At 38.9% G+C, this 25,363-nt stretch overlaps 1 protein-coding gene across 1 annotated transcript; it reads left to right on the top strand.

The window, feature by feature from the left end:
- The first annotated feature begins 24 nt into the window (after positions 1-24).
- On the top strand, positions 25-14,013 carry AQP11 (aquaporin 11). The gene is made up of 3 exons (XM_058687670.1): positions 25-941; positions 8,101-8,217; positions 13,673-14,013. The coding sequence occupies exons 1-3, from the start codon at positions 320-322 to the stop codon at positions 13,750-13,752; spliced, it is 819 nt and encodes a 272-aa protein (XP_058543653.1). The 5' UTR covers positions 25-319; the 3' UTR covers positions 13,753-14,013.
- Positions 14,014-25,363: the final 11,350 nt, after the last annotated feature.

Raw genomic sequence — 25,363 nt, 5'->3', positions numbered from 1 at the left:
AAAGGAGGCCGAGGGGGCGTGGGCGCCTCCGACCCCCGCAGACCGTTGGCCCTTCAGCTAGTGCCCTAGCAGAGCTTCCCTTGCCGCCCCTCCTCTCCCCTCCTCCCCGGCTCTGGTCCCAACACCCTAGCTCCGAGTCGGGGAGGGGGGGAGGACTCCTCCAGCGCGACGCCCGGGGGCCTCCTTCTGGCCTAGAAGTCGGCCCGCCCCAGGGGCGTGAGGAGGGGGCGGGGCTGACGACTTGGGGACTTCGGACTCCCGCCCCTAAACTGCCTTTGCCAGAGCCAAGCGGGCAGCCTAGTCTGGCCGGGAGCGAGCCATGACCGCGCTGCGGGGCCTCTGGCCCGAGGTGCAGGACAACTGCACCTCGCTGGGGCTTATGCTGTTGCTGGTATTGTTCATGGGGCTGGCCCGCGTGGTCACCCGACAGCAGCTGCACAGGTTCACGATGATCCACACCTTCGTCTTGGAGTTTCTGGCCACCTTCCAGCTCTGCTGCTGCACCCATGAGCTGCAACTGCTGAGCGAGCAGGAACCCGCGCACCCCACCTGGCCGCTGACGCTAGTGTACTTCTTCTCGTTGGTGCATGGCCTGACCCTAGTGGGCACCTCTAGCAACCCGTGTGGCGTGATGATGCAGATGTTGCTGGGGGGAATGTCCTCCGAGACGGGTGCCATTAGGCTGTCGGCTCAGCTGATTGGTGCCCTGTGCAGCAGGTACTGCGTAAGCGTCCTGTGGAGCCTGGGGCTGAGCAAGTATCACCTCGACGAGAGGAGCTTCGCTTGCAGGAATCCCATTCAAGTGGACTTGCCCAAAGCGATCATCACGGAGGCCATCTGCTCCTTTATTTTCCACAGCGCTTTGCTGCACTTCCAGGAGGTCCGAACCAAGCTTCGTATCCACCTGCTGGCAGCAATCATCACCTTTTTGGTCTACACAGGTTTGTTATTCCCACAAAACACATGGCATGTCCGGAGCCTCTATGACCTGAGGCTCTAAATTCATTACCAAGGCACATTTGAAAGCCCTACACATCTGCGATGTCAATATTGGTATCTCCATTATTCTGACCATTTTGCAGCGTGTTCTTTACCAGTAGTGCAGACATCTAGATCCTCCATTTAGGAGCCATTACTGTGCTGAAACTGAGATCTTGTGAGATATTGCCAAGGGTTCAAATATCCTACAAAGGGATAGTTTTAATGGTAGAGAAGAAAGATAACTTATCAGCTACCTCTTCCCTCATGCCAACCTGACACTCTGACTGAAAAATGATCGTGAGTTTAAAAAGCTCCTTCCAATTTAAAGCACAGGCTACATGACTGGTTAGTAGTCAGAGGGAGGAGTAGAAGTTCTGTAGTTTTTAGTTCTTTTTATTTTTTTAAATTTTAATTTAATTTATTTAGTTCTTTTTCTACAGAATTAAAGTCATTTCTTATTTCCTTAACAAGTCATCTTCAGTTATAGAAGAACTTTTAAGTGGCCTATAAAGAAAGATGTGTTTTGAAATTAAAACTTGCTTGAAATTAAAGATGCTTTTTAAATACAAATAACTTGAGAAATCTGCTGATTTCTGGCAACCGATTTGTCTACTTTGACAGATGTCAGATGCAGTGGGTAACCTGGATATCCTAAATGGGACAAGAAAATCCAAAAAACAAAATTTTAATGATGAAATGTGTCATTTTAAATGATGACAACAAACTAGCTTCATTGAGACTATATAAAATGTTTTGGAGACAGGACTCTGATAAAAGGAAATTAGTGGTAAGAGTCTATCTTCTACCCATTGGAACTATGAATAGAAGCAAACCTAAGGATAAGGTCTCCTAAACATTTGCTTGGCTTCCCAGGATAAAAATGAAAGACTTTTCAATCCAGCTTCCCTCCTTTAGATCTAGTACTATACTTTGTGTAGACACAGATGGAAATAAAAGGTATAGAAGAGAGGGAAGCATATATGTATATTTGAGGGGTTGGTGAATAGCTGCTTATTAAAGTTTTAGGTTTTGGCTAAAGAACAAGCATGCCACATGGAGGAAGAGAATCATCTCTTGCAAAAAGTTATGTCACTGGTTAGCTCTGTACTTATATAATTAATGGTGTATCCTGAAGTTTTCCAGATAATCCCAACATAAAACTAGAGTTGAGAACCACTGCTCTCATCCAGACTTGTGCTGGCCAATTTGGAAGCCACTAACCACGTGTTTATTTAGATTTAAATTAACTAAAATTAAATATTCAGTTCCTCAGCTACAGTAACCACATTTCAAGTGGTCAGTGGCTAGTGGGTTAAGTATTGAGAGCACTGGAGACTGTTTGCAGGGGTAGAACCTAATAGACAACTATGAATTACTACTGTTACAGAAATTGATCTATTGTTATCTTTCTTTTCTGCCAATATAAGGGAGATAAGAATATTCATCAGGCAATATACCAAGAATACAGGAAATATATATGAGTTATCTTAGTTAATCCTTAGAAAAACTCACTGATGGATATATTATTCCCATTTTAAGTAAAGTGAGGCTCACAAAAGTGAAATGTCTTATCCAAGGTCACACAGCTAGAATGTGCTGGAATCATGGTACTGACATTAAAGGTTATACTCATTTCATTATCAGCATTCCTACACTGCATTCCTCAAAAGTAACAAAAATATGTACATACAATTGAACATTCTTCAGCCATAAAAAGGTATTAAGTTCTGATAAATACTGTGACATGAATCAACCCTAAAAACATTATGCTAAGTTGAATAAGCCAGACACAAAAGGACAAATGTTGCAGGACTGCACTTATAAAGAAATCCAGAATAGGCAAATTCTGGATAGCCAGAGAGTATAGCCAGAAAGTATAATAGAGGTCACTAGGGACTAGGGGACAGAGAGGAATAGGGACTTTCTTTAATGGGTACCGATTTCCTATTTGGGGTGATGGAAACGTTGTGGAAATAGTGGTGATTGTTGAACATTGTGAATGTAATTATTGCCACTGGATATACACTTAAAATGGTTAAAATGGTATGTTTTATGCCATACATATTTCACCATAATTAAAACAATTTAAGTTACAAAAATATTCTGTTGGCAAATAAGTTTGGCAAACACTGGATTAAACAGATTTTCTAATATTAAGACTTTAAAGAGCCTTTACTGCTCTGTATACACTGCTGTATATTGTGGAACTACAAAAGGAGAATATGGAAGTTTTTCAAACTTATGGAATCATTTTGTCTAGGAGTATGTAGCAGAAGAGAATACACTTTGGGTGTTGCTATACTAAGCCATTTCACTCTCCATTATTTTCTATGTATATGACATAACTTTAGACCAAAGTTGTTCCAGATGGAATGAACTGTCTTGGGACTGGTTGAGTTTCTGTTTTATCAGGCAGAAGTGAGGCTTTTGTAAGAAGGATTTAAGAAAGGATAGGGAAGGAAAGCCAGGGGAAGGGTCAGCTAAGTCAGGTCTCATTACAAGCTTGATATGTCTTTTAACTTCTAAGATACTATTGGTACTGATTTGACATAGTTGCATGCTGGGATGTTTCTTTAATCACTTGTACTTTGAGAGCACTGAGAAGTCACCAGTACAGGTCGCATCAAGGTAACTGGTTTTGTATTTTAAGATTACAGAACATAGCAGTCCAGCAACATGGCCCAGGCTCCTCCAACAGCCAGTGACCATGTGTCTGGTTCTCTATTTATTGATTTAGCACCCTCGACTTTTGATGTGCACATGGAGGCCATTGATGTTATTACCACTTAACATGTATTCATTGTCTTCCCAAATAAAGTAAAACAAAAATGCTATGTGATTTATTAACATATTAGAGCTATAAAACTATTAATGTAAATTTCAAGCAAATCTTCCTTAATTTAGATTTTGGGAGAATTTAGTTCAATGAACAGGATAAGACAGAGGTGCATTCATTGTATAATTACAGTTGACCCTTAAGCAATGCAGGGGTGAGGGGCACTGACCCCCTACACAGTAAAAAATCCATGTATGACTTTGATTCTCCCCCAAATTAATAGCCTACTGTTGACTGGAAGCCTTAACCATTAACAGTTGATTAACATGTATTTTGTATGTTATATGTACTATATACTATACTAAAGTAAGCTAAAGAAAAACATTAAGAATATCATGAGGAAAATATGTTTACATTACTGTACTGTATTTGTCAAAAAAATCTGCATATTAGTGGACCCATGCATTTCAAACCCACGTTATCCCAGGGTCAACTGTAATTAGACATTGAAAAAAAATCTGGTATTTTACACGTCTAAGTTGTCTTTATTACTGCACCTTTTCATTTCCTTTGTAGAATTTTTAATTATATACTTGTTTCCAGAGCTCTTCCTCCACCAGACAGAAAGCTTTATGAATACAGAAACTAAAATTGTTTTATTCATTATAACATATAACCAGGTCTTAACATTGTGTCACCTGTTACAAATATATAGCATTTTTGGAATGAGTGAATGAATGAATTAGCAAATACTCTATTCACATTAAAAAATAATGCTTAAGAAATAATATATATCTGGTATTTTATATTTTACACCTAAGGGCTTTAAAATTGGCCTAATACATTGTTTGAATAATTTGTAGTATTTTTAATTCATTTCATTACTACATTCAGGAGTTTTTGGTATCCTTCTAAATGATGAAGAATATAGGTAAGGTTATTTGTCAAAGGAGAAGGGAACTAAGTCCTTTACATGTGTTTGCTTTCAATACAATAACCATATGAAATAAGTGCTAAATTACAAATGAAAAACTGCTTCAAACAAAGGTCCAAAACATTTATTAATATAGTGGCTAAGGGCACAGGTTTGGAGTTGTACTATGCCCTTAGAAGAGATGCTTAATTTAGGCCTGCTTCCTCATCTTTTAAATGGAGAATAAAAAAAATAAAATAAAATAAAAAAAATAAATGGAGAATAATAGCATCTATCTCTTGGGACCATTATGAGGAATATAAATAATGTGTTTTAAGTTCTTAGCATAGTACCTGGCACAAATATTCTGGTCACTGGAAAGGGCTAGCCTCCACTGTAAATTAGTTCATTGACGTTCTGGCTTATACATGAGTCTTGTGATTGTAATTAGTGCATCCTGTCATAGAGAATTTGATTCCCTTTAGGAGTATTGAGAAACATTAGTATCTAGAATTGCCAGATTTGTAACTTGGACTTTGACACAGTCTTTAACTGTGGTAATTTCACCAAGTTCGTGCTGTCCTGTAAGACTCTGGGCAATCAGCCAGCTCTATCTTCCCACTGATACCTCTTCTTCAATATATATTTTTTATGACTTCTCCCCTTCAGATGTCAATAAATAGTAACATTTTTCAAAGCCATTTTGTTAGTCCTGTGCCTGATGAATTCACATTTAATTACACAATGCATGAATGTGTTTGTTCTTTTTGTAAAACATTTGAACACTACCGATGAGACTAAAAGTGCCTTTTGACTGCCACCATCCATGCCTGTCTCCTCTCCCTCCTTGCTTGCTCTTCCCACAAGGATAGTCCTCTGCACATGCATGTGTGTATGTCTTTCCAAACTCTTTATGTGATTTATTATACATACAGTTAAGACCCTATATAAACTATTGTTTTATGTATGTTCATGTTAATGTAAAAGGTATGATGCCTTTTTGCAGTTTACTTTTTTTGGTGGTGGTCATTTAGTGGTATCTTGGAGATCTACCAGTGTTAAAGTAGTAAAGAGATTTCTCTCATTATTTCAAAATACTGAATGTAATTCCAAATTATGAAGCTTGCTTATTTAGCTACCTTCTTATGAATGGACACTCAGGTTTCCCCCAGTTCTTTGCTACTATAAACAACGTTGTGTATGTCTACTTGTAAACAAGTATCAGTAGTTCTCTACAACAGCAGTTTTCAGCGGGAAAACTCCCCAGGCAACACTCAGCAATGTCTGGACACATTTTTAAATGTTACAATGGTGGGGGAGATGGCTGTGCTGGCATCTAGTGGGTAAAGACCAAGGATGCTGCTGAACATCCCACAATGCATACGACAGCCCCATGCAAAAAGAGGTATATAGTCTAAAATGTCAAAGCCAAAGCCACATGTTTTGGGCTTTTGTTGACACAGAACCTACTCCTGATAAAGAATTTCTGTATCAGTTAACTGTTGCTTAAAATCATGATTCTGTGGATTAGATGGAAATTCCTCTGAGATCTTATAGCTGGGCAGTTGGCAGTGCTAGAAGAGCCCAGGTAGCCTCACTCGTGTCCAGCAGTCGGTGGCAACTGTCAGCTAAGGTGCCTCAGTTATACTCCATGTGGATTCTTATCCTCCAGCCGCCTAGACCAGCTTACTTACATGGTCAGGGCACTGTTCCAAGAGAGCAAAAAGTGGAAGCTGATGGATTTACTGAGACCTGTAATTCACTCAGCGTCACTCGTCATGTTCAGAATTAGCACAGCATCACTTCTGCTGCATTCTGTTTGTCAATGCAAGTTGAAAGCCAGTCCATATTCAAGAGAGGGGAATAGACTTTACCTCTTGGTAGGAGGAGCAGCTTCACCATGTCACATTCAATAGAATTAGACATGTGAGGATTAGAAGATAAGGAGAGTAAAGTAGTTTGAATTTTATGATGGCAGAAGACTGATAGATCGTGTTCTTGGACTTAATGGAAATAACAAAGACCTAATGGGAACACCAAAGTGAGCTAATTATGAGGGTGGTGGTTTTCTATTTTACTGATCCATGTCTTAAAAAAAAAAACCACAGGTAACTAATATTATAATAGCTTATATTACATGGTATTATAAAGACCTGTGTAAGTCAGTATCTTTTTACCCATAATGTCTAGTATGTAGGAACTCAATTTTTTTATTGAACTGAATTGACAATCCTGTTGGTGCTTGGCAGTTGCAGGTCTAACATTCCAGGATTGACTATTCAAGAATGATTCTGAAGGTCCATGACATGGTATCATTTAGAATTGCTGAGACGTGAATATGAGTCATGCTGTGAGGCTGGTGTGCTAGGAAAAACTCTTAGCCACGGAGTGAACTTAGTTCACTGGTCAATGTGTTCATCTTGACATGGCTTGTTTTCAGCCTTATCAAGTATGAAATCTCATTAGTGAAATCTTATGAAAGGGTCACTTAGTTTCTAATTTTACTGCATTTTATAAAGGCAACATACTCTAGTGGCACATGGCAGGGTAAAATTTGTGAAGATCTTGGGATCTGTCTCTGTGGCTGAGTCAGAGGCAGATGTGTGTGCCCAAGCTTCCACACGGAAGAAGCAACAGAAATGTCATTGTCTCAGGAATATTCTTAGAGTGTGTTCTGAAAAGCTGAGCCACACGTCTGGTACCACCAGACAGGAAGTCCAGCCTCCTCTGCTTTTTCTCACTTGCTTGTGAGGCCAGCCAGAAGTACAAACTCCTAGGCCCCATGTCAGAGAACCTGGGTGTAGAGCTGTACCATGAATCCTGAAAAGCAATCAACAGTTAGAATTTGTGCTTATCTTTCCCAGCTGCACACGACCACTCTTTTTATTTAAAAAAATTTAGTAACCACTTTATTCACATGCCATTCACAGTCCCTTCTTCAGGGTTCTCTCTGTTGACAAGTAAAAACAGAGTCAGTGATAACACTTTGGTCCATTTTACTTTTGTTTTAAACACAAAGATATACTTAAGTCCAAGAGGATTCTGGGGCATTGTATCCATTTTAAATGTATTTTCATTATTATTCATTCATTTAAATTGGTGAATGTTAAGAAGGGCAGCCAAGTCTCCCATTTCATAAACTTGTAGGAACAATAATAGAGTAGATTAACTTTCAATGTGCATTCTGTAATACATAGGAAAAGCACTGGATTAAAACTCTTATGTCCTTTTTTAATACCTGGCATATTATCATCTATAATCTATTTTTATACTCTATAATATGCACGGTGGTTCTGCAAAGGAAGATTATAGCATAAGAATACTTAAACACCTAAAACAAAGTAGTTGTATCTAGTAACCCCTTTATTTCTAGTTACATGAAAATGTAAAATATATGGTTTGGTATCATTCTGCTTAAAATGTATTACAGGAGGAAGTCTAACAGGAGCTGTATTTAATCCAGCTTTGGCACTTTCACTACATTTGAAGTGTTTTGATGAAGCATTCCTTCGATTTTTTATAGTATATTGGCTCGCTCCTTCTTTAGGTAAGCATATTTTTATTAATATGATTAAAAGATTAGGGTATCTTAAAATACGATAGGAAGTATCACTGTAACATGTCAATTACCAAAGCCAGAGTATGTACAAAAGGAAAATGAAAAAGGTAGTTAACATACCTGAAATAACGCTTTATGTGTACAGTATCCTTTAGAACTTTTTATCTTCAAAGAAACAAAATTACGTAGTTAAGGGTAGTCCATTCCATGCATGATACCACCTTAAGAAACCCTCAGATATATGGGCCAAAAAGTGAGGAGTCATTCCTTCCATTAAGAAAATAATTTTTCTGGGGCGCCTGGGTGGCTCCGTCGGTTGGGCATCCGACTTCAGCTCAGGTCATGATCTCGCCATTCGTGAGTTCCAGCCCTACGTCGGACTCTGTGCTGACAGCTCAGACCCTGGAGCCTGCTTCAGATTCTGTGTCTCCCTCTCTCTCTGCCCCTCCCCCGCTCACACTCTGTCTCTGTCTCTCTCAAAAATAAATAAAACGTTAAAAAAAAAATTTTTTTTTTTTTAAATAATTTTTCAAGAGTGCCTGGCTGGTTCAGTCTGTAAAGCATGCGAGTCTTGATCTTGGGATTGTGAGTTCGAGCCCCACACTGGATATAGAGATAACTTAAAAAAAAAAAAAAAGCCTTTCTTTCGTGCTAAAGGAATTTTTTTTTTCCAAATTTGACTCATTTTGCAGAAGAGCATCTCATGAAACAATGGGTACCTGTAATAAATATAGTTTTAAAATTATCCACAAATTGTATTCCTGTTATTACTATCTGGATCAGTTATATAAAACAGATATATGAAAACAGATATGTAAGATATATAAAAAACAGATATATAAAACAGGTGTATAAGTTATCAGCATTTCTTGATTTTGTTTCATCATCTCTCTTACGCCTGATTATGAATTGTAACTATAAATGAATGTGAGGATGCCTGGACTTTATTATTTCATCCTTCTTTTTGTCCACAGCAGTTTTTGTTTCTTATTGCTCATTTCTGCCAAAAAAAAAAAAAAAAAAAAAAAAAAAGAAAGAAAGAAAGCGGGTATATCTAGATGGGAACATTGGCATAATAGGTTTGACTAGCCGTCACACCTGACTCCTCCTGTTCACCTTCCATGCTTTTATTTCACAGTTAGTACCTGTTATGCTCAGTCATGATATTTGTGGACCTAAACAACCTAAACCTGAAAAATGCCAGAGAAAATCTGTATTTTAAAGTGCTAACAATGGCAGCTGTTGTTCAGTTCTGCAGATTGCTCGTGTTTTCCAGTAACTTCTTTAAAATTTTCTCTACTCTTGATTTCAAAAAATTAAAAAGGTCATTGATGTTCATGAAGCTATAAAGGTCACTAATTGGATAAGTCTACTGATAGTTTTTGTTTGGAAATATTCTCTTAAAATGTCATATTTACAATCCACATGTATTATTAATGTTATATATTCGTTATTGTGCTCTAACTCTATGTTAACAGTAGGCCTATGACTAAAGAATTATTTCATCCATTACTTGAAAGAATACTAAAAAGTACTGCTTTCCAAAAAATTTTTAAAAGGAACAAAAATAAAAGTAAATAAAAGGAAAAAAAAATCAGAAGTAATGACATTTTCTGTAAAATGGCCGTGACTTTGTTCCCTCCCTCCTTCCTTCCCTCCTTCCCTTCCTTTCTCCCTCTCTCCCTCTCTCTCTCTTTCTTTTTTTTTTAAGCAATCTCTATGCCCAACATGGGGCTTGAACTCACAACCTCAAGATTGAGAGTCACACCCCACTAAGTCAGCCAGGCACCCAATGTTTTTTTCTTTAATCAATGTTTTCCAGCCTAAATCACTTAATAACTTCTTCCTGGAAGAATATACTAGAAAAAAATCTCATGATAGACAAAAAGGAACAGTCACTTTGGACGCTTTAGAAAGTGTACAGACCAGAGAGTAATAGAGTGGGGAAAGACTACATTCTGTTCATGTTAGCATAGTCCAAACAGGAAGGTAACATTACTTATAGCCATTACCAAAACATTTTATGGAACCACTTATCCCTTCAAATATCCAAACACCCAAAGAAAAAACACTTTTATTCATTTCTTTCTTCCTATTCAAGGAATCTTTCAAAAATGGCATTGGGGGGCACCTGGGTGACTCAGTCGTTTAAGCGTCTGATTCTTGATTTCGGCTCACGTCATGATCTTAGTTCATGGATTCAAGCCCCACATGGGGCTCTGCACTGACAGCACGGAGCCTGCTTGGGATTTTCACTCCCTCTCCCTCTGCCTCTCCCTGGCGCTCTCTCTCTCTCTCTCTCTCAAAATAAATAAACTTTAAAAAGATCTTATAAAAAGAAATTGGGATTATACTTTTTAGCAATTTCTCTAGCTAGCCCTAATTGGCTTGTTGAAAATATACAAAGATTCTTTGTTGGCCTATGGATCTCCTAGCTTTTTTCTAAATAGACTTAACTGAAATTTGTTACAGCTTTTTGTTTGAAGAGGTATGTTCTATGCTTCTTTAAGAAGTTTAGGAATGAAGAGCAATACAAGAATCCTTCAATAGATGTGGATAAGAGATATATGTGAATAAATTGCAGTTTTTAGAATATTGAATTCCAGCTCGCTGTTAAATTCTGTCATTCATTGGGGCGCCTGGGTGGCTCAGTCGGTTAAGTGGCTGACTTCGACTCAGGTCATGATCTCACGGTCAGTGAGTTCGCATCGGGCTCTGTGCTGACAGCTCAGAGCCTGGAGCCTGTTTCGGATTCTGTGTCTCCCTCTCTCTGACCCTCCCCCGTTCATGCTCTGTCTCTCTCTGTCTCAAAAATAAATAAACGTTAAAAAAAATTTTTTTTAAATAAATAAATTCTGTCATTCATTGAAGTTACATTCCATTGCAAAAAATGGCACCAAATGAAATAAGGTCACAAACTATAAGAAGGATGGGAAAAATAAGAAATTGTCATTTTATGAGAGGCCTTCAAACAGCTAAAAGATGAGGCATCAAGACAAACAAAACCCTGTTAAAGCCACATTAGGCAATGCTATTGAGTGAGACGGAAGAGAGTCATCCCAAGATAGCTTTCCATTCTTGACCAAGCAGGGAGCAAACTATTCTTGGAAGCCATACTCTTTGTTTTTCTTCACAGCAGAGGTACTTATAATTCCTCTAATGGATCCTGCCATCTTCCCAAAATTAATTTAAAATATGAGAAATGTTTGGGGTGCCTGGGTGGCTTAGTTGGTTAAGCGTCCAACTTTGGCTCAGGTCATGATCTCGTGGTTCGTGGGTTCAAGCCCTGCATCAAGCCCTGCATGGGGCTCCCTGCTGTCAGCATGGAACCTGCTTCCATCCTCGGTCTCCCTCTCTTTCTGCCCTTCCCCTGCTTGCTTGCATGTTCTCTTTCTCAAAATAAATACTAAAAAAAAAAAAAAAAAAAAAAAAAAATATATATATATATATATATATATATATGAAATGTGACAATAATAATGCATATAGAATTCTCTAGTTTACACATTCCATAAAATGAAAATTAGCAAATTCTATTTGCTATGAAACTGAAATTACATTTTGGAAAAAGGTTTAAATATAACAATCTAGCTTTGATTTCATAAAGAAAATGTCAAATTTTGTGGGTCAATTAACATATGGATTGTTGTTTTTTTTTTTTCCATTTAAAGCCTTTGGTGGCAAATCAGACTCATTTTTCAACAGTATATTAAGCTATCCATATGCTAGTTAAACCTAAGGTTTCCTGTTTTGATCAAACAGGACTAAAATAATATCAATGTGCATGTGACAGAACTCATTCTTAATCTGAGTTTAAGCTAATTCAGAGCTTTAAGCCTAAATATGTTAAGATAAAAACATTAATTATTGCAGACTTCCCTTTCAAGACAGTGATGTGAACCCTGTGACTATCTCCTCCAGCCCTATTCCCTATGGAAAATCAACCAATGGCCACCTGCTAGATTTGCCTGGTGTGACCTCAAAAATAAAGATTTACTAATACATGACTTTTTAAAACATATTTTAAATTGTTAATTTTTTTTTAACGTTTATTTATTTTTGAGACAGAGACAGAGCATGAACGGGGGAGGGGCAGAGAGAGAGAGAGACACAGAATCTGAAGCAGGCTCCAGGCTCTGAGCCATCAGCCCAGAGCCCGACACGGGGCTCGAACTCATGGACCATGAGACCGTGACCTGAGCTGAAGTCGGACGCTTAACTGACTGAGCCACCCAGGCGCCCCTTAAAACATATTTTATATTTAAGGTGTAAAATCTCAGCACTTAAATTTTCTGTTTTGTGCTTGTTAGAGCTCTAGTAGCTATTAATATTGTGACTGATGAAAAAAGAAGAGGAAAGTCATGTTTGAGCATTGTAAATGAAAACTGAGCACTTTCAGTCGCTCTGTTCTCCCAGTACATGTCTGGGGCATGGAGGGGACACAGTGTTGCCATTTTAGAGAAGAGCAAATGGAGACTCAAGTCGAGAGTTTCTAACTCAGGAGGTCAGTAATAGAGCGAGAACTAGAACTCCAGATCTTTCTATTTATCCTTTTATTCTCCCTACCCCACCATCCCCCCCCCCCCAAAGAGAGAGAAAGCAGGGGAGGGGCAGAGGGAGAGAGAGAATCTTGAGCAGGCTCCACGCTGAGCCTGACACAGGGCTCGATACCACGATCCTGGGATCATGGCCTGAGCCAAAATGAAGAGTTGGATGCTCAACGGACTGTGCCACCCAGGCACTCCTATTTATCCTTTCAATTCATTGTTAAGATCCTTCTAGTTTTACCGAGTACGCACTGTTTTTAAGGATTCATGGTTGAAGAAAAATAATGTGAGAATGTTAGATTAAAAAATATCTACTGGTTTTGGGTGATGGGGATTAAGGAGGGTACTTGTTCAGATGAGCACTGGGTGTTATATGTAAGTAATAAATCACTAAATTCTGTTCCTGAAAACGTTATTACACTATATGTTAACTAACTTGGGTTTAAATAAAAATTTTTTTTTTAATTTTTTTTTTCAACATTTTTTATTTATTTTTGGGACAGAGAGAGACAGAGCATGAACGGGGGAGGGGCAGAGAGAGAGGGAGACACAGAATAGGAAACAGGCTCCAGGCTCCGAGCCATCAGCCCAGAGCCTGACGCGGGGCTCGAACTCACGGACCGCGAGATCGTGACCTGGCTGAAGTCGGACGCTTAACCGACTGCGCCACCCAGGCGCCCCTAAATAAAATTTTTTTAGCAAGTGTTCTTGAACACACACACACACACACAAATAAAAAAATAAAAAAAAATATCTGAATGTTTCATGTAGAATTGATGCAGCTCTTTTAAACATAGTTTTCCAAATCTCTATGTATATAATCTTAAATTATAGCCACTGAGTGATTATGAACTTCCTTATAGATTGTTTTTATTTTACTCTATTTTGTCTTTCAGGTATATTGTTGATGATTTTGATGTTCAACTTTTTCCTTCCATGGCTGTATAACAACCATACAATTAATAAAAACGAATAACTATTCCAAAAGACTCAGACTAAGTTACAGGACAGTCAAGCTGGAGGTGATAAAGATTTTATCACCTCATATTCAACATCCTGGCTGCACTGGACTCATCAATGTTTAGCTTCCTCTGAGGAAGCTGCCTTGTAGTTTTCATCACTGGAACTGAAAGAAAAAATTACTGTGAAAAGGAGATATCCTGTGTTTCTCAGTTAAGACTTGTTCTTTTGAGTGTGTATTAAATGCTGCTAGAAAAGGCATTACATGAAATATAAATCTCAAGTGATAATTATTAATTTTGATGGGAAAAAAAAAAGCAGAGGGGGAGAAGGGAAGGGAAGTGATGGTAGGACCACAGAAAGAGTGTGTACCAAGTATCATCTGAATGAACAGGATTTTTAACCAATGTATGACCAGTCATGCTTACAGACCCAGAAAGGGTACTTTTCAGCCACTACCTCACACAGTGATACCATCAGCAGTGTCACCTATCAACAGGAAAGTTGCTTGGGGAAGTAGATTATACATCCACTCACACTCAAGGGGTTTCCCAAATTTTAAATATATTCTAATCTAAAATATTTTCTCTAAACAGACAATCTCACTAGCTTTAGGCAGGTTGTTATTCTTGAAGAGAATAAACAAAGCACTCACAAAAGGCAGGAGGTAAGCTTTTCACATTCTCATTTGATCCTAACAGCTACCTTATGTAGTAGGTAGGGCATGTATTTTTAATCTCCACTTTACAGATAAGGAAACTAAGTCCAGAGGGGTTTGCTGTCCTGACTGAGGTCAAAAAGACTTCTATTTCAATACAAAAAATTTTCTCAGTCATCATTATGACTTAAAGAAAAATTGAAGATTTTGAAGCAACGTTAAAGATTTTATCATCTTTAAAACTTTATTATAATCTTTCAAATATTTAAAATTTATTTAGGAATTAATTAGTTTTTGTTTTGTTAGGTTTAAACAGCCTGTTAGTTTTCTTCCATTAGCTTTCTTTTATTGTATGAGGTCTCCTTTTCCTTAAAAGTTCAGGCCATAAATAAGGGTAAGTGCATTCATTTCTCTTCATAGGAAATTCCATTATCAGGGTTAGAATTGAAAGTAAAAAAATATGGGGTGAGATCAGATCTGTTTGAGTAATAATTAAGCAACTGATAAATTGCCAGGTAATGTAAGTGCTGTTTCGTGATCAGCTTGTAGATAGTCACTCTCTTTACACCTGCAGACAGGACTGAACGGCTCAGGCTACCTGGCAAGGCAGCGAGTTTGAGGATCATGGACTTTGACTCATGAACTTAAAAATACCATAGTAGTTTCTCTTTTAAAAAGCAGAATTCATGAAACTGTTACAGTAGCTAAACACAGTTTTATTTGGTCTGCACAGTATTTTAAAATAAATAAAAAGCTAGTATTTTAGTCTTGTTCGCGCGAAACACCATTTCTGGCTTCTTGAAAAACCCAAAAGATCTGGCAATACTAGGCCTGAGTCCTATCATGGCAACACAAAATAAAGGTTGTTCCCTTTAAAATGATCCCTCTGCCACTCCCTATGTCTTCCAAACATGAAACTGTGTTTCAGTTACTGTTTCGTGAGTAGTATTAATTTGTGAAAACACCCAGCCCTCTAAACTCGTCAGAATTTGGGTCTGAGACTGTGGCCTCTCAAATAGCAGTTTCCTCTACACCGCCTCGGACACTGGGTCTGGAGGTGGAAGACTCCTCTCTCCTCATTGCTGCTTCCCATCTGTTTTCCTCTGCTCCCTCCATTAAAATCCTGTCATCGGGCCGTGCCATTTGCCACCTGGGTACTTCTTCATGCAGTCATCTGCCCCAGAATGCCCTCAACATCCTCCCCCTTCCCCGCCCCCTGGCCATGCCGTTCCTTTAAGGGCCTAGTTCCTGTCTCACTCTCGCCCTCTACCGCCATTCCAGTTCTAGCTCTTGGGGATTTCAATACCCACAAAGATGACCGTTCCAGTGTCCTGGCCTCTCAGTTCATTGGTTGGACTTGAAAAGCTTTTCAATGATTTTTTTCCTTCTGTTTTGCCTCAGCTACAACTTTGTTCATAAACTTCAGCTTGTCTTTACCAGTAACTCACTCTTGTAGGATCTCAAACCTCTAACCCCTCCTAGCTTACTCACTCTGGCACCTCATTTGCAGTGATCCTTTGACCTCCATGGAGAACCCGTCTCCACTAACAACACCACCTTTCCACATCTCTCACCCCTCTCACGTATCCCCCTTCTCCTAAAACAGCTTAAATTACACACTTGCAGAGAATCTTAACTCCCTTGTTCTTTTGTCTCATTATATTCACATGGCTTAACCACAATTTGATTAAACCCAGCTGTCCGCTTATTCCTTGCCTGCACCTGAACATGAACTAGAAAAAAAGAAAAAAAAAAAAAAAAGATACAGCAGTAGGACAATTCTTTCAGAGGTTTGCCGTAAAGAGAAGAAAATGTGGGCGGTAGTGGAAGGGGGAAATTAGGTCAAGAAAGAATCTTTTTTTAAGATGGGAAAGATCTTGGCATGTGTATATTCTGAGGGGAATGATGCAGCAGAGAGAAAGTATTTGATGATGTAGGAGAGGAAGGGGAGATTTCCCAGGTCCATAGTTCTTAATAGGTTAGTGAAGACAGAATCAAGTGCACAACTCTGTGGTTGGTCTCAGCTAGAAGCAAAGCTAGATCATGTACAGTAGCAGGAGAAAAGGTAAGCACATGCGGGCACAAGAAGAGTTAGATAGGCAGATGTGCCCTGAAGCACTCTAATCAGGGCTTCAGCTCCACCATGCTTGCCAAGCCCATCAGTGACTTCCATGCTGATAAAGCAAGTTCTTGTCCTTATTACCTACCGGCAGCATTTGATAAAACTGATTGTATCCTCCTGAAAATACTTCATTTCCAGAAAATCACTGCCTTCTCAATTTCTTCTGTTATTTCCTCCTCTCCCCACACTAAATGATAGTTTCCCAGGAGTTAGTCCCCTGAGCTCTTTTCTATTTATAGTTATTCTCTTGGTAATTTCATCCAGTCTTGTAGCTTTTTTAATAAATGATTTAAAAAAAAAATTAAGTTTATTTATCTTAGAGAGCACATAGGTAGGGAAGGGCCAGAGTGAGAGGAGGAGAGAAAGAATCCCAAGCAGACTCCATGTTGTCAGTGAGGAGCCTGAGGCAGGTCTCAAACCCACGAACCATGAGATCATGACCTGAGCCAAATTCAAGGGTTGGATGCTTAACCAACTGGGCCATCCAGGCACCCCCCAGTATTGTAGCTTTATAGCAACTATATCCTAATGAATGCCAAACTTCTATCTTCAGCTTGTACAACTTTCTCGACTCCAGACTCCTATCCATCCATATATTTGGTATCTCTACTTAGTTGTCTGATAATTCAAGTTGATACATGCAGCTTTAGCTAATCCAAACTGCACGGAGCACCTAGGTGACTCAGCCTGTGCTGTTAGCACAGAGCCTGCTTGGGATTCTCTCTCCCTCTCTGTCTACCCTGCTTGTGCTCTGTTTCTATCAAAATAAATAAATAAACATTTTAAAAAACCAAACTGCATAGCATATCCATTCTTTTATTTTTATGTTTATTTATTTTGAGAGAGAGAGTACACACACACACAAGTGAAGGAGGGGCAGTGAGAAAGGGAGAGAGAGAATCCCAAGCAGGCTCCGCACTGCCAGCACAGAGCCCTATGTGGGGCTCGAACTCACAAACTGTGAGATCATGACCTGAGCCGAGATCAAGAGTCAGACACTTAACCAACTGAGCCACCCAGGCACCCCTCCATTCTATTTTTAAAAACATTTTTTTTAAGGGGTGCCTGGGTGGCTCAGTCGGTTGAGCGTCCGACTTTGGCTCAGGTCACTATCTCACAGCTTGTGAGTTCGAGCCCCGCATTGGGCTCTGTGCTGACAGCTCAGAGCCTGGAGCCTGCTTCTGCTTCTGTCTCCCTCTCTCTCTGCCCCTAACCCACTTGCATTGTCTCTGTCTCTCTCAAAAATAAACAAACATTAAAAAAAATAAAATAAAATAAAAACAATTTTTAAGTTTATTTTGAGAGAGACAGAGTGCAAGTGGGGTAAGGACAGAGAGAGAAGGGGAGAGAGAATCCCAACAGGCTCCACACCATCAGCACACAGCCTGAAGTGGGGCTCGAATTCATGAATCTGAGCCAAAATCAAGAATCGGACTCTCAACCGGCTGGGCCACCCAGACATCCCTAAAGCAATGCTTCTTGTACATGTCCCTCTACATAATGTTTCTCTAGGGTATGTAGGCTTTCCTACTTTGCATTATGGCCTACTAGCACAGTTTAGTACAAGCCTCCATTTACTTACTTTTGTCCAGATTACTCCAATAACTTCCTGTTGTTTTTTTTTAAACATTTTAATTTTTTAAAGAAATCTCTACACCCAACGTGAGGCTCAAACCTAAACTCTGAGATCAAGAGTTGCATGCTCTACTGACTAAGCCAGCCAGGTGCCCCAATAACTTCCTATTTCTAATGCTTGAGTGATCCTATTAATCAAATCATGCCACCGCTTCCTATTTTAGACCTAAAGACGTGTCTTCCTCTAATTAACTCACAAAATTACAGGTAACTTGGGGTGCAAAATATTAATGTTTTAGGAAAAATTACATATGAAGTAAGTTTGACTACTGACATCACTGCCCTATTTAGCAATTTTCTGTGAACTAGTTATTTAAAACTACACTGTAGCAAAGCTGTACTAAATGAATGCTAGAGCTAGAACAACTGTATACCATCCTACATAATGAATCATTTTCCTTGTAAAAGCATACAGGATTCCACAACTTCTGACTTTTAAAAGACATAGTAAACAAAATGAAAAGACATCACAGACTAGGAGATTAATATCTAGAATATATAAAGAACAGATCAGTAAGGAAAAAAAACTTAAAAATTGGGCAAAAAATATGAAAAGTCCAATGTACACAATAGGAAGGTGTTCAGTCTCACTAGTAATCAGGAACATGGAAACTACAATCACGATGAAACCTTACTTTCAAATTCGTGAGATTGGCAGAAAATTAAGTCTGGATACATTAAAAGCTGGTGAGGATATAATCAATAAATGTTATTCCCTAACATGGCAGTGTAAATTGCCCCAACTGTTCTGGAGAACAGGTTAGCAACATCTAGCAAAGTTAAGAACTGTTTTTAATGAAATTTCCATTTCTGGGATTAGTAGAAATCAATGTTTGTGGGTCTGGTGGGAAATGTATTATTGTAGGCATAACGGGAAGTCGGAAAGGTACCGCAATAGAGAAATGCACACGTGTGCATGAGGCATGCACGAGGATTTCTGCTGCAGCACTGCTTTCATAATGAGTAACTGGAACCTTAAATGCCCATCAAGAAAATGGATGAACTGTGCTATAGAGCTGCCTGTAGCAACTCGGATAACATTTTTATGTGCTAAGTAGGAAAAGCAGCACAAGGATTCAAATAATGAACGTTTAAAAACATGCAACCCAATACCACATAGCGTTTAGATGCTACATACATGTGGAGCAAAAATGCAAACACATACATAGTTATGACAAATGCCAAATTTGGAACAGTGGTTACTTCTGAAGGGGAGGAAGGGAGATCAGGGGAATACAGAAATCTTCAACTGTGCTTGTATAATTTTATTTCTTAGCTGCATGTGAATATTTGGTATGTTACATTAACCTTTTACTATACCAAACATACTTCAGAACACAGGTTATTTATAAAATAGGTAGTGATAACCAACTTTTCCTTTACCTGCTTTAACTGCAGAGTTGTTCATTTACATAATGAATGATAAATTTTTAATTCTTTGAAACTTTTTTTTTTTAATTTTTTTTTTTTTAGCGTTTATTTATTTTTGAGACAGAGAGAGACAAAGCATGAACAGGGGAGGGTCAGAGAGAGGGAGACACAGAATCCGAAACAGGCTCCAGGCTCCGAGCTGTCAGCACAGAGCCCAACGCGGGGCTCGAACTCACGGACCGCGAGATCATGACCTGGGCCGAAGTCGGCTGCTCAACCGACTGAGCCACCCAGGCGCCCCTCTTTGAAACTTTAAACTGATTTATATATAGCCAGCTTGCTATTCCTCAGGTAAACAAAAACAACAACAAAAAAATGACCATGGGGGATGTGTTAGTTTTCTAGTATGACCATAACAAAGTTCCACAAACTGAATGGCTTAGAACAGAAATTTTTGTCTCACAGTTTTGGAAGCCAGAAGTCCAAGATTAATGTGTCACTAGGGCCATGCTCCCTCTAAATGCACTAGGGAAGGATCTGTTCCAGGCCTCTCTCCTAGTTTCTGGTAGCCTAAGGTGCTCCTTGGCTTGTAGATGCATCACTATAATCCTCTATCTTCACATGGCCTCCCCCTGCCCATGTCTGTCTGTGTCCAAATTCTCCCTTCTGATAAGGACGCCAGCTATATAAGATTAGGGCCCATCCTAATGATTTCACTTTAACTCCACTTACCTGTGTAAAGACTTAACTCCAAATAAGGTCATATTCTGACATACTGGGTGGGGGTTAGGACTCCCAACATGTTTTTGGGGAGACGCAATTCCACCTAGAAATGGTTAAAGACCCGAGTCCCCCTCCTATCCCGGCCCCCCACTTCTCTTTCAGGGATATTTTATGTACACCTAAGTACACGATGATATATCTCCACTGTAACCTCCAGCCCTTTTTCTTTTATAGAAGTATCTTGATTTTTTTCATTTAATGTATCTTTGAGTTTATTTAGTATTAGTATATAAAGATCTACCTAATTCTTTTTGAGGAGTACAGTTTTCCATTATACAGATGTACTGTAAGTAAGTGACCCAGGCTTAATTATGGACAATGAGGTTGTCCTTGGTCTTTTGCTTTCACAAATAAAGTTGCAATGGGGGCGCCTGGGTGGCTCAGTTGATTAAGCATCCAACCGTTGGTTTTGGCTCAGGTCATGATGTCACGGTTTCATGAGTTCAAGCCCCACATTGGGCTCTGTGCTGACAGGGCGGAGCTTGCTTGGGACTCTCTCTCTCTCTCCCTGCCCCTCCCCACTCCTGCTATCTCTCTCTCAAAATAAACTTAAAAAAATTTAAAAAATAAGTAGAGTTGCAATTATTATCTTTACATATATGACTTTTCCTAATGTGCAAATTTATAGAATAAATTCCTTTAAATGGAGTTTGAGTCAAACAATATTTCCATTTTTAATTTTGACAAATAGTGTGACCATCAGTTTTTATAAAAAATCTTTTATTATGTACAGTCTCAATTTATTTTTTTTTTTTGTTTTGAAGATTTACAGTTGCAGCAGACAGCTATAAGTTTCTTGCAAGCCAGCATCTGAGTATCCTTTCTATTTGGGGTAATCCACCACTGTGACTACCTGCGTTAAAGGAAGTGCCCTCCCACTGCGGAAGCTGAAGGGGCCAGATACTCCTGTTTTCTGTCCCTGGCAACACACAGTCCCTGCCAATCAGGACTCTGTGGTGACTCAAAAGGCATGGAATCAATTAAAAAATCAGTCTAAAAGCAACAGAAGAATCATAGCATCTTACATAGGCCACTCCTAGTTGCTAATCTTTTTATGAGCCTGGTTTATTTCCGTTTTCCTGTCCATCTTGTGAGCTACCAGATAGTGTTCCAAAAGACTTTTTTCTGCTTAAATTAGCCAGAATTGGATCTACTTACAACTAGAATTAATGCTAATAATTTTTAGTCGCACTTTTATGAACATAAATTGCTACACTATCCTACTTGCACTATATACCATGAAGTCTTGGTCTGCTGTATTTTTGGGTAAACCTGTATTTGCTTTTCTTCATAATTCTGTCAGCTATTTACTGCTGCTACTGATATGCCTGATGCAACCACCCCTTTTTTCCTTTTCTATCCTGTTGCATGACTAGAAACTAGATGCTCAAGTACACTGGACCTGTTTGTAGATCAGGGATAGAGACTTGCACTGAAGGCCAAGAGGTCCTATGAGGAAAATGAATAAATTTCATCACATCTATTTTAATTGCTCAGAGGATGTTTCAATTTCAGACTTCTCGGATATATCCTAAGAGGTGAGTTAACACTGCATCTGCTATTTCTTCTTTCTGTTATGAAAAGAATGAATTACTACTATTGTGTAATACTTAACATTTTCTGAGCCATTTTCTAGGTACTTTTGTTCTAAGTATATTAGTGATTCATATAATCTTCAAAATAATAATTTTAAAAAGTCTTAAAAATTAGCCTCCATACACTTGCATTTAGCTTTTATTTTCAGATTCAGATGAATCTGAAATCTTCAGATGAAGATTTTATTTTCAAGTAATCTCTACACCCAACGTGCAGCTCCAACTCACAACCCTGAGGACGAGAGTCACATGCTCTACCTACTGAGCTAGGCAGGTGCCCCTACTTTATCTTCCTAGAATTATATTATTAACAAAAATTCTGACTAGGTTCACTGATCTCCCAAAAGTTTTGGGACTGACTTCTCATCTGCAATTATGACATTCCCCCCCACCATTACATATTGGTTTTACTTATGTATATATGAGCAGAGTGAGATCTAGTGAAAATGTTTCAGTTTCAGTTTCAGCTCCTTTGTCAAGGAATAGTAATAATTCTATTGGAATCCTCATAAGAGATCCGCTTAGAATTACTATGTATTAGCCAAAGAGGATGGGTGCCAGATATAGATTCATCCATTCTAGAAACACTTTTAAAACAGGAGATGCATGAGAATTAGCTATATATATAGTAATAAGGATACTATCTAAAACCATGCAGATAAATAAAAATTCTATCTAAAAAATCTAGTATCTCTCTGAACGAGTAATTGTTCTTTTTTTTATTTTATTTTAATATTTTTATGAGAGAGAGTGTGAGTGGGGGAGAGGCAGAGAGAGAAGGAGACAGAATCCAAAGTAGGCTCCAGGCTTTGAACTGTCAATACAGAGCCCGACCTGAGGCTCGAATCCACAAACTGCAGGATCACAACCTGAGCCGAAATCGGACACTTAACCGACTGAGCCACCCAGATGCCTGAATTGTTCTTCTTAAAGTATACCCTGTCTTCTTCTAAAAGTAAAGGGCTATATAACCATGATCATCTGTGCATAATCTCTCATCTTTACCAATACTGACAGAGATCCTAACAAGACCTCAAAATACATAATGTACAAAGATTAATAAGCTTATTTGGGGGTGCCTGGGTGGTTTAGTCAGTTGAGAATCTGACTTTGGCTCAGGTCATGATCTCATGGTTCATGAGTTCAAGCCCTGCATCAGGCTGTCTGCTGTCAGCACAGAGCCTGCTTCAGATCCTCTCTCCCCCTCTCTCTCTGCCCGTCCCCTGCTCACTCACATGCTCACTCTCAAAAATAAACTTTAAAAACATAAATAAATAAGCTTATATGAAAAGTATCAATATCTGACAAACTGATCTGTGGGAGGAGAAAAACCCACTGGGATCATTTTAATGAATACATTTTTAATTTTTTTTTTAAAGATTTTTTAAAATTAATCTCTACACCCAGCACGGGTTCAAACTTACAACCCCAAGATCAAGAGTTACATACTACTAACTGAGTCAGCCAGGCACCCCTATGAATACATTTTTTAAACGACAAAATTTAGAACAGATGACTATAAACACTAGCTTTAATGGATATTTTGGATTATTCACATTACAGGGGAAAATGTCCACGGCTTTTCTTTAAATTTCCTCTACATCAAGAAATAGGAAGCAAACAATCCCAGTAACACTGAAATTAAGTTCAAACAGAATCAAGAAATGTTGGTTTACTGATCATTATGAATTTCATTTTTAAGAAGTCTGACCTGATCTTTTTTTTTTTCACCTATCTTCTCAAAGCTATGGGAGCAACTGAATATTATAGAATGTTATTACAGCTGAATCTTTGAAAGTCACTTAATCTAATCCCCTCATTTTACAGATGAGGAAATAGGTCCAGAGAGGTTTAAATACCTTGTCTGCCAAGCCAGAACTAGATGCTTGGTCTTCTACATCTTAGATGACTGCATTATGCTGACCACAGCAATGCCTATAGGAAACAGTGCACCGAATCTCCTTGACATTTTGACATATTTATTATCAGAGCACTTTATTGCTTCACTGAAAGTCACGAGTATAAGTTTGTAAGTATGACTTCAAAAAAGGACTCAAACAGAATTTCTAAGATTAGACCATGAGAATACCCTGTTTACTGAAGAAGACATAAATGTCTAGGATAGAATTATGAGTGCTGCTGAGATTGCCAGCAGAGAAATCTGGGAACTTCCTGTGCTGTCCACTGAAATTTAACATTTAAAATCCTGCAGTGAAGAGAGAACTTGCTTCCTTTCAACTGCTGGCAGATGGGAAGGTTCTATAGTGTTATGGAGCACAGGCTTCAAAAACACAGTTCACATGGCACCTGGGCGGCTCAGTCAGATAAGCATCCAACTCCTGATTTTGGATGAGGTCATGATCTCATGGTCATGGGATCAAGCCCCATACTGGGCTCTGCACTAAGCATGGAGCCTGCTTAAGATTTTCCCTCTCTCTCTCTCTCTCCCTCTGCCCCTCTCCTCCACTCATGCTCTCTCTCTCTAAAATTAAACAAAAAAATCACAGCTCACTATCTATGACTTTACCTATTTTACCTCTCTGTAGCTTCCTCATCTCTAAAGTGGCATAACTGGGTGGCTCAGTCGGTTGAGCATCCGACTTCAGCTCAGGTCATGATCTCACGGTCCCTGAGTTCAAGCTGCGCATTGGGCTCTGTGCTGACAGTTCAGAGCCTGGAGCTTGCTTTGGATTCTGTGTCTCCCTCTCTCTCTGCCCCTCCCCAACTTGTGCTCTGTTTCTACCAAAAAATGAATAAACGCTGAAAAAAAAAATTTTCAGTGGGATAATAAGGGGCGCCTGGGTGGCTCAGTCGGTTAAGCGTCCGACTTCAGCTCAGGTCATGATCTCACGGTTCATGAGTTCGAGCCCCACATTAGGCTCTGTGATGACAGCTCAGAGCCTGGAGCCTGCTTCGGATTCTGTGTCTCCTTCTATCTCTGTCCCTCCCCCACTTGTGCTCTGTCTCTGTCTCTCAAAAATAAATAAATGTAAAAAAAAAATTTTTTTAAGTGGGATAATAAAAGCACCTGTACCTCATAAGGTAGTTAAGAAAATTATATGCATAATTATATGTATAATGTATATAAAGACAGGGCTGATACAGAGAATGCCTTAGTCAAGTTCAGTTTCCATTTCCACATGGCCCTTTTACTTGCCTACTGTAGCAAATTCAGTATTTCTGAGAGTCTGCTGAGAAAAAAGAAAATCAGCTTTTTCCAATCTACCATGCAGGATGACAGAAACCAAGTGAAACTGCTAACAAGAACACTGGGCTTTGTGGTCACAAACTAAAGTTTAGTCCCTAATTAGCCAAGTGATCCTGAATAGCTTTTCTATTTTAAAAGTGCTATAATGGTATAAAAAGTCCAAGTATACATCTGTAATTATAAATCAGCCTCACAAATACCCTGGTGTCTGAAAACTAAAAATTGAGAGTCAATAAGTATAAGAAATTACCTGAT

Source organism: Neofelis nebulosa, chromosome 10 (assembly GCF_028018385.1).
Source record: "Neofelis nebulosa isolate mNeoNeb1 chromosome 10, mNeoNeb1.pri, whole genome shotgun sequence".
NCBI classification, from domain to species: Eukaryota; Metazoa; Chordata; class Mammalia; order Carnivora; family Felidae; genus Neofelis; species Neofelis nebulosa.
Note: the sequence above shows the minus strand (reverse complement) of the source record. Positions and strands in the feature narration are given on the sequence as shown.

Excerpts from the sequence above, each read along its gene's own strand:
- AQP11 (XM_058687670.1), top strand. The coding sequence starts at position 320 with ATGACCGCGCTGCGGGGCCTCTGGCCCGAGGTGCAGGACAACTGCACC. Across the intron at positions 942-8,100 it reads CACCTTTTTGGTCTACACAG|GAGGAAGTCTAACAGGAGCT; the intron begins GTTTGTTATTCC and ends AATGTATTACAG. Across the intron at positions 8,218-13,672 it reads TTGGCTCGCTCCTTCTTTAG|GTATATTGTTGATGATTTTG; the intron begins GTAAGCATATTT and ends TTTGTCTTTCAG.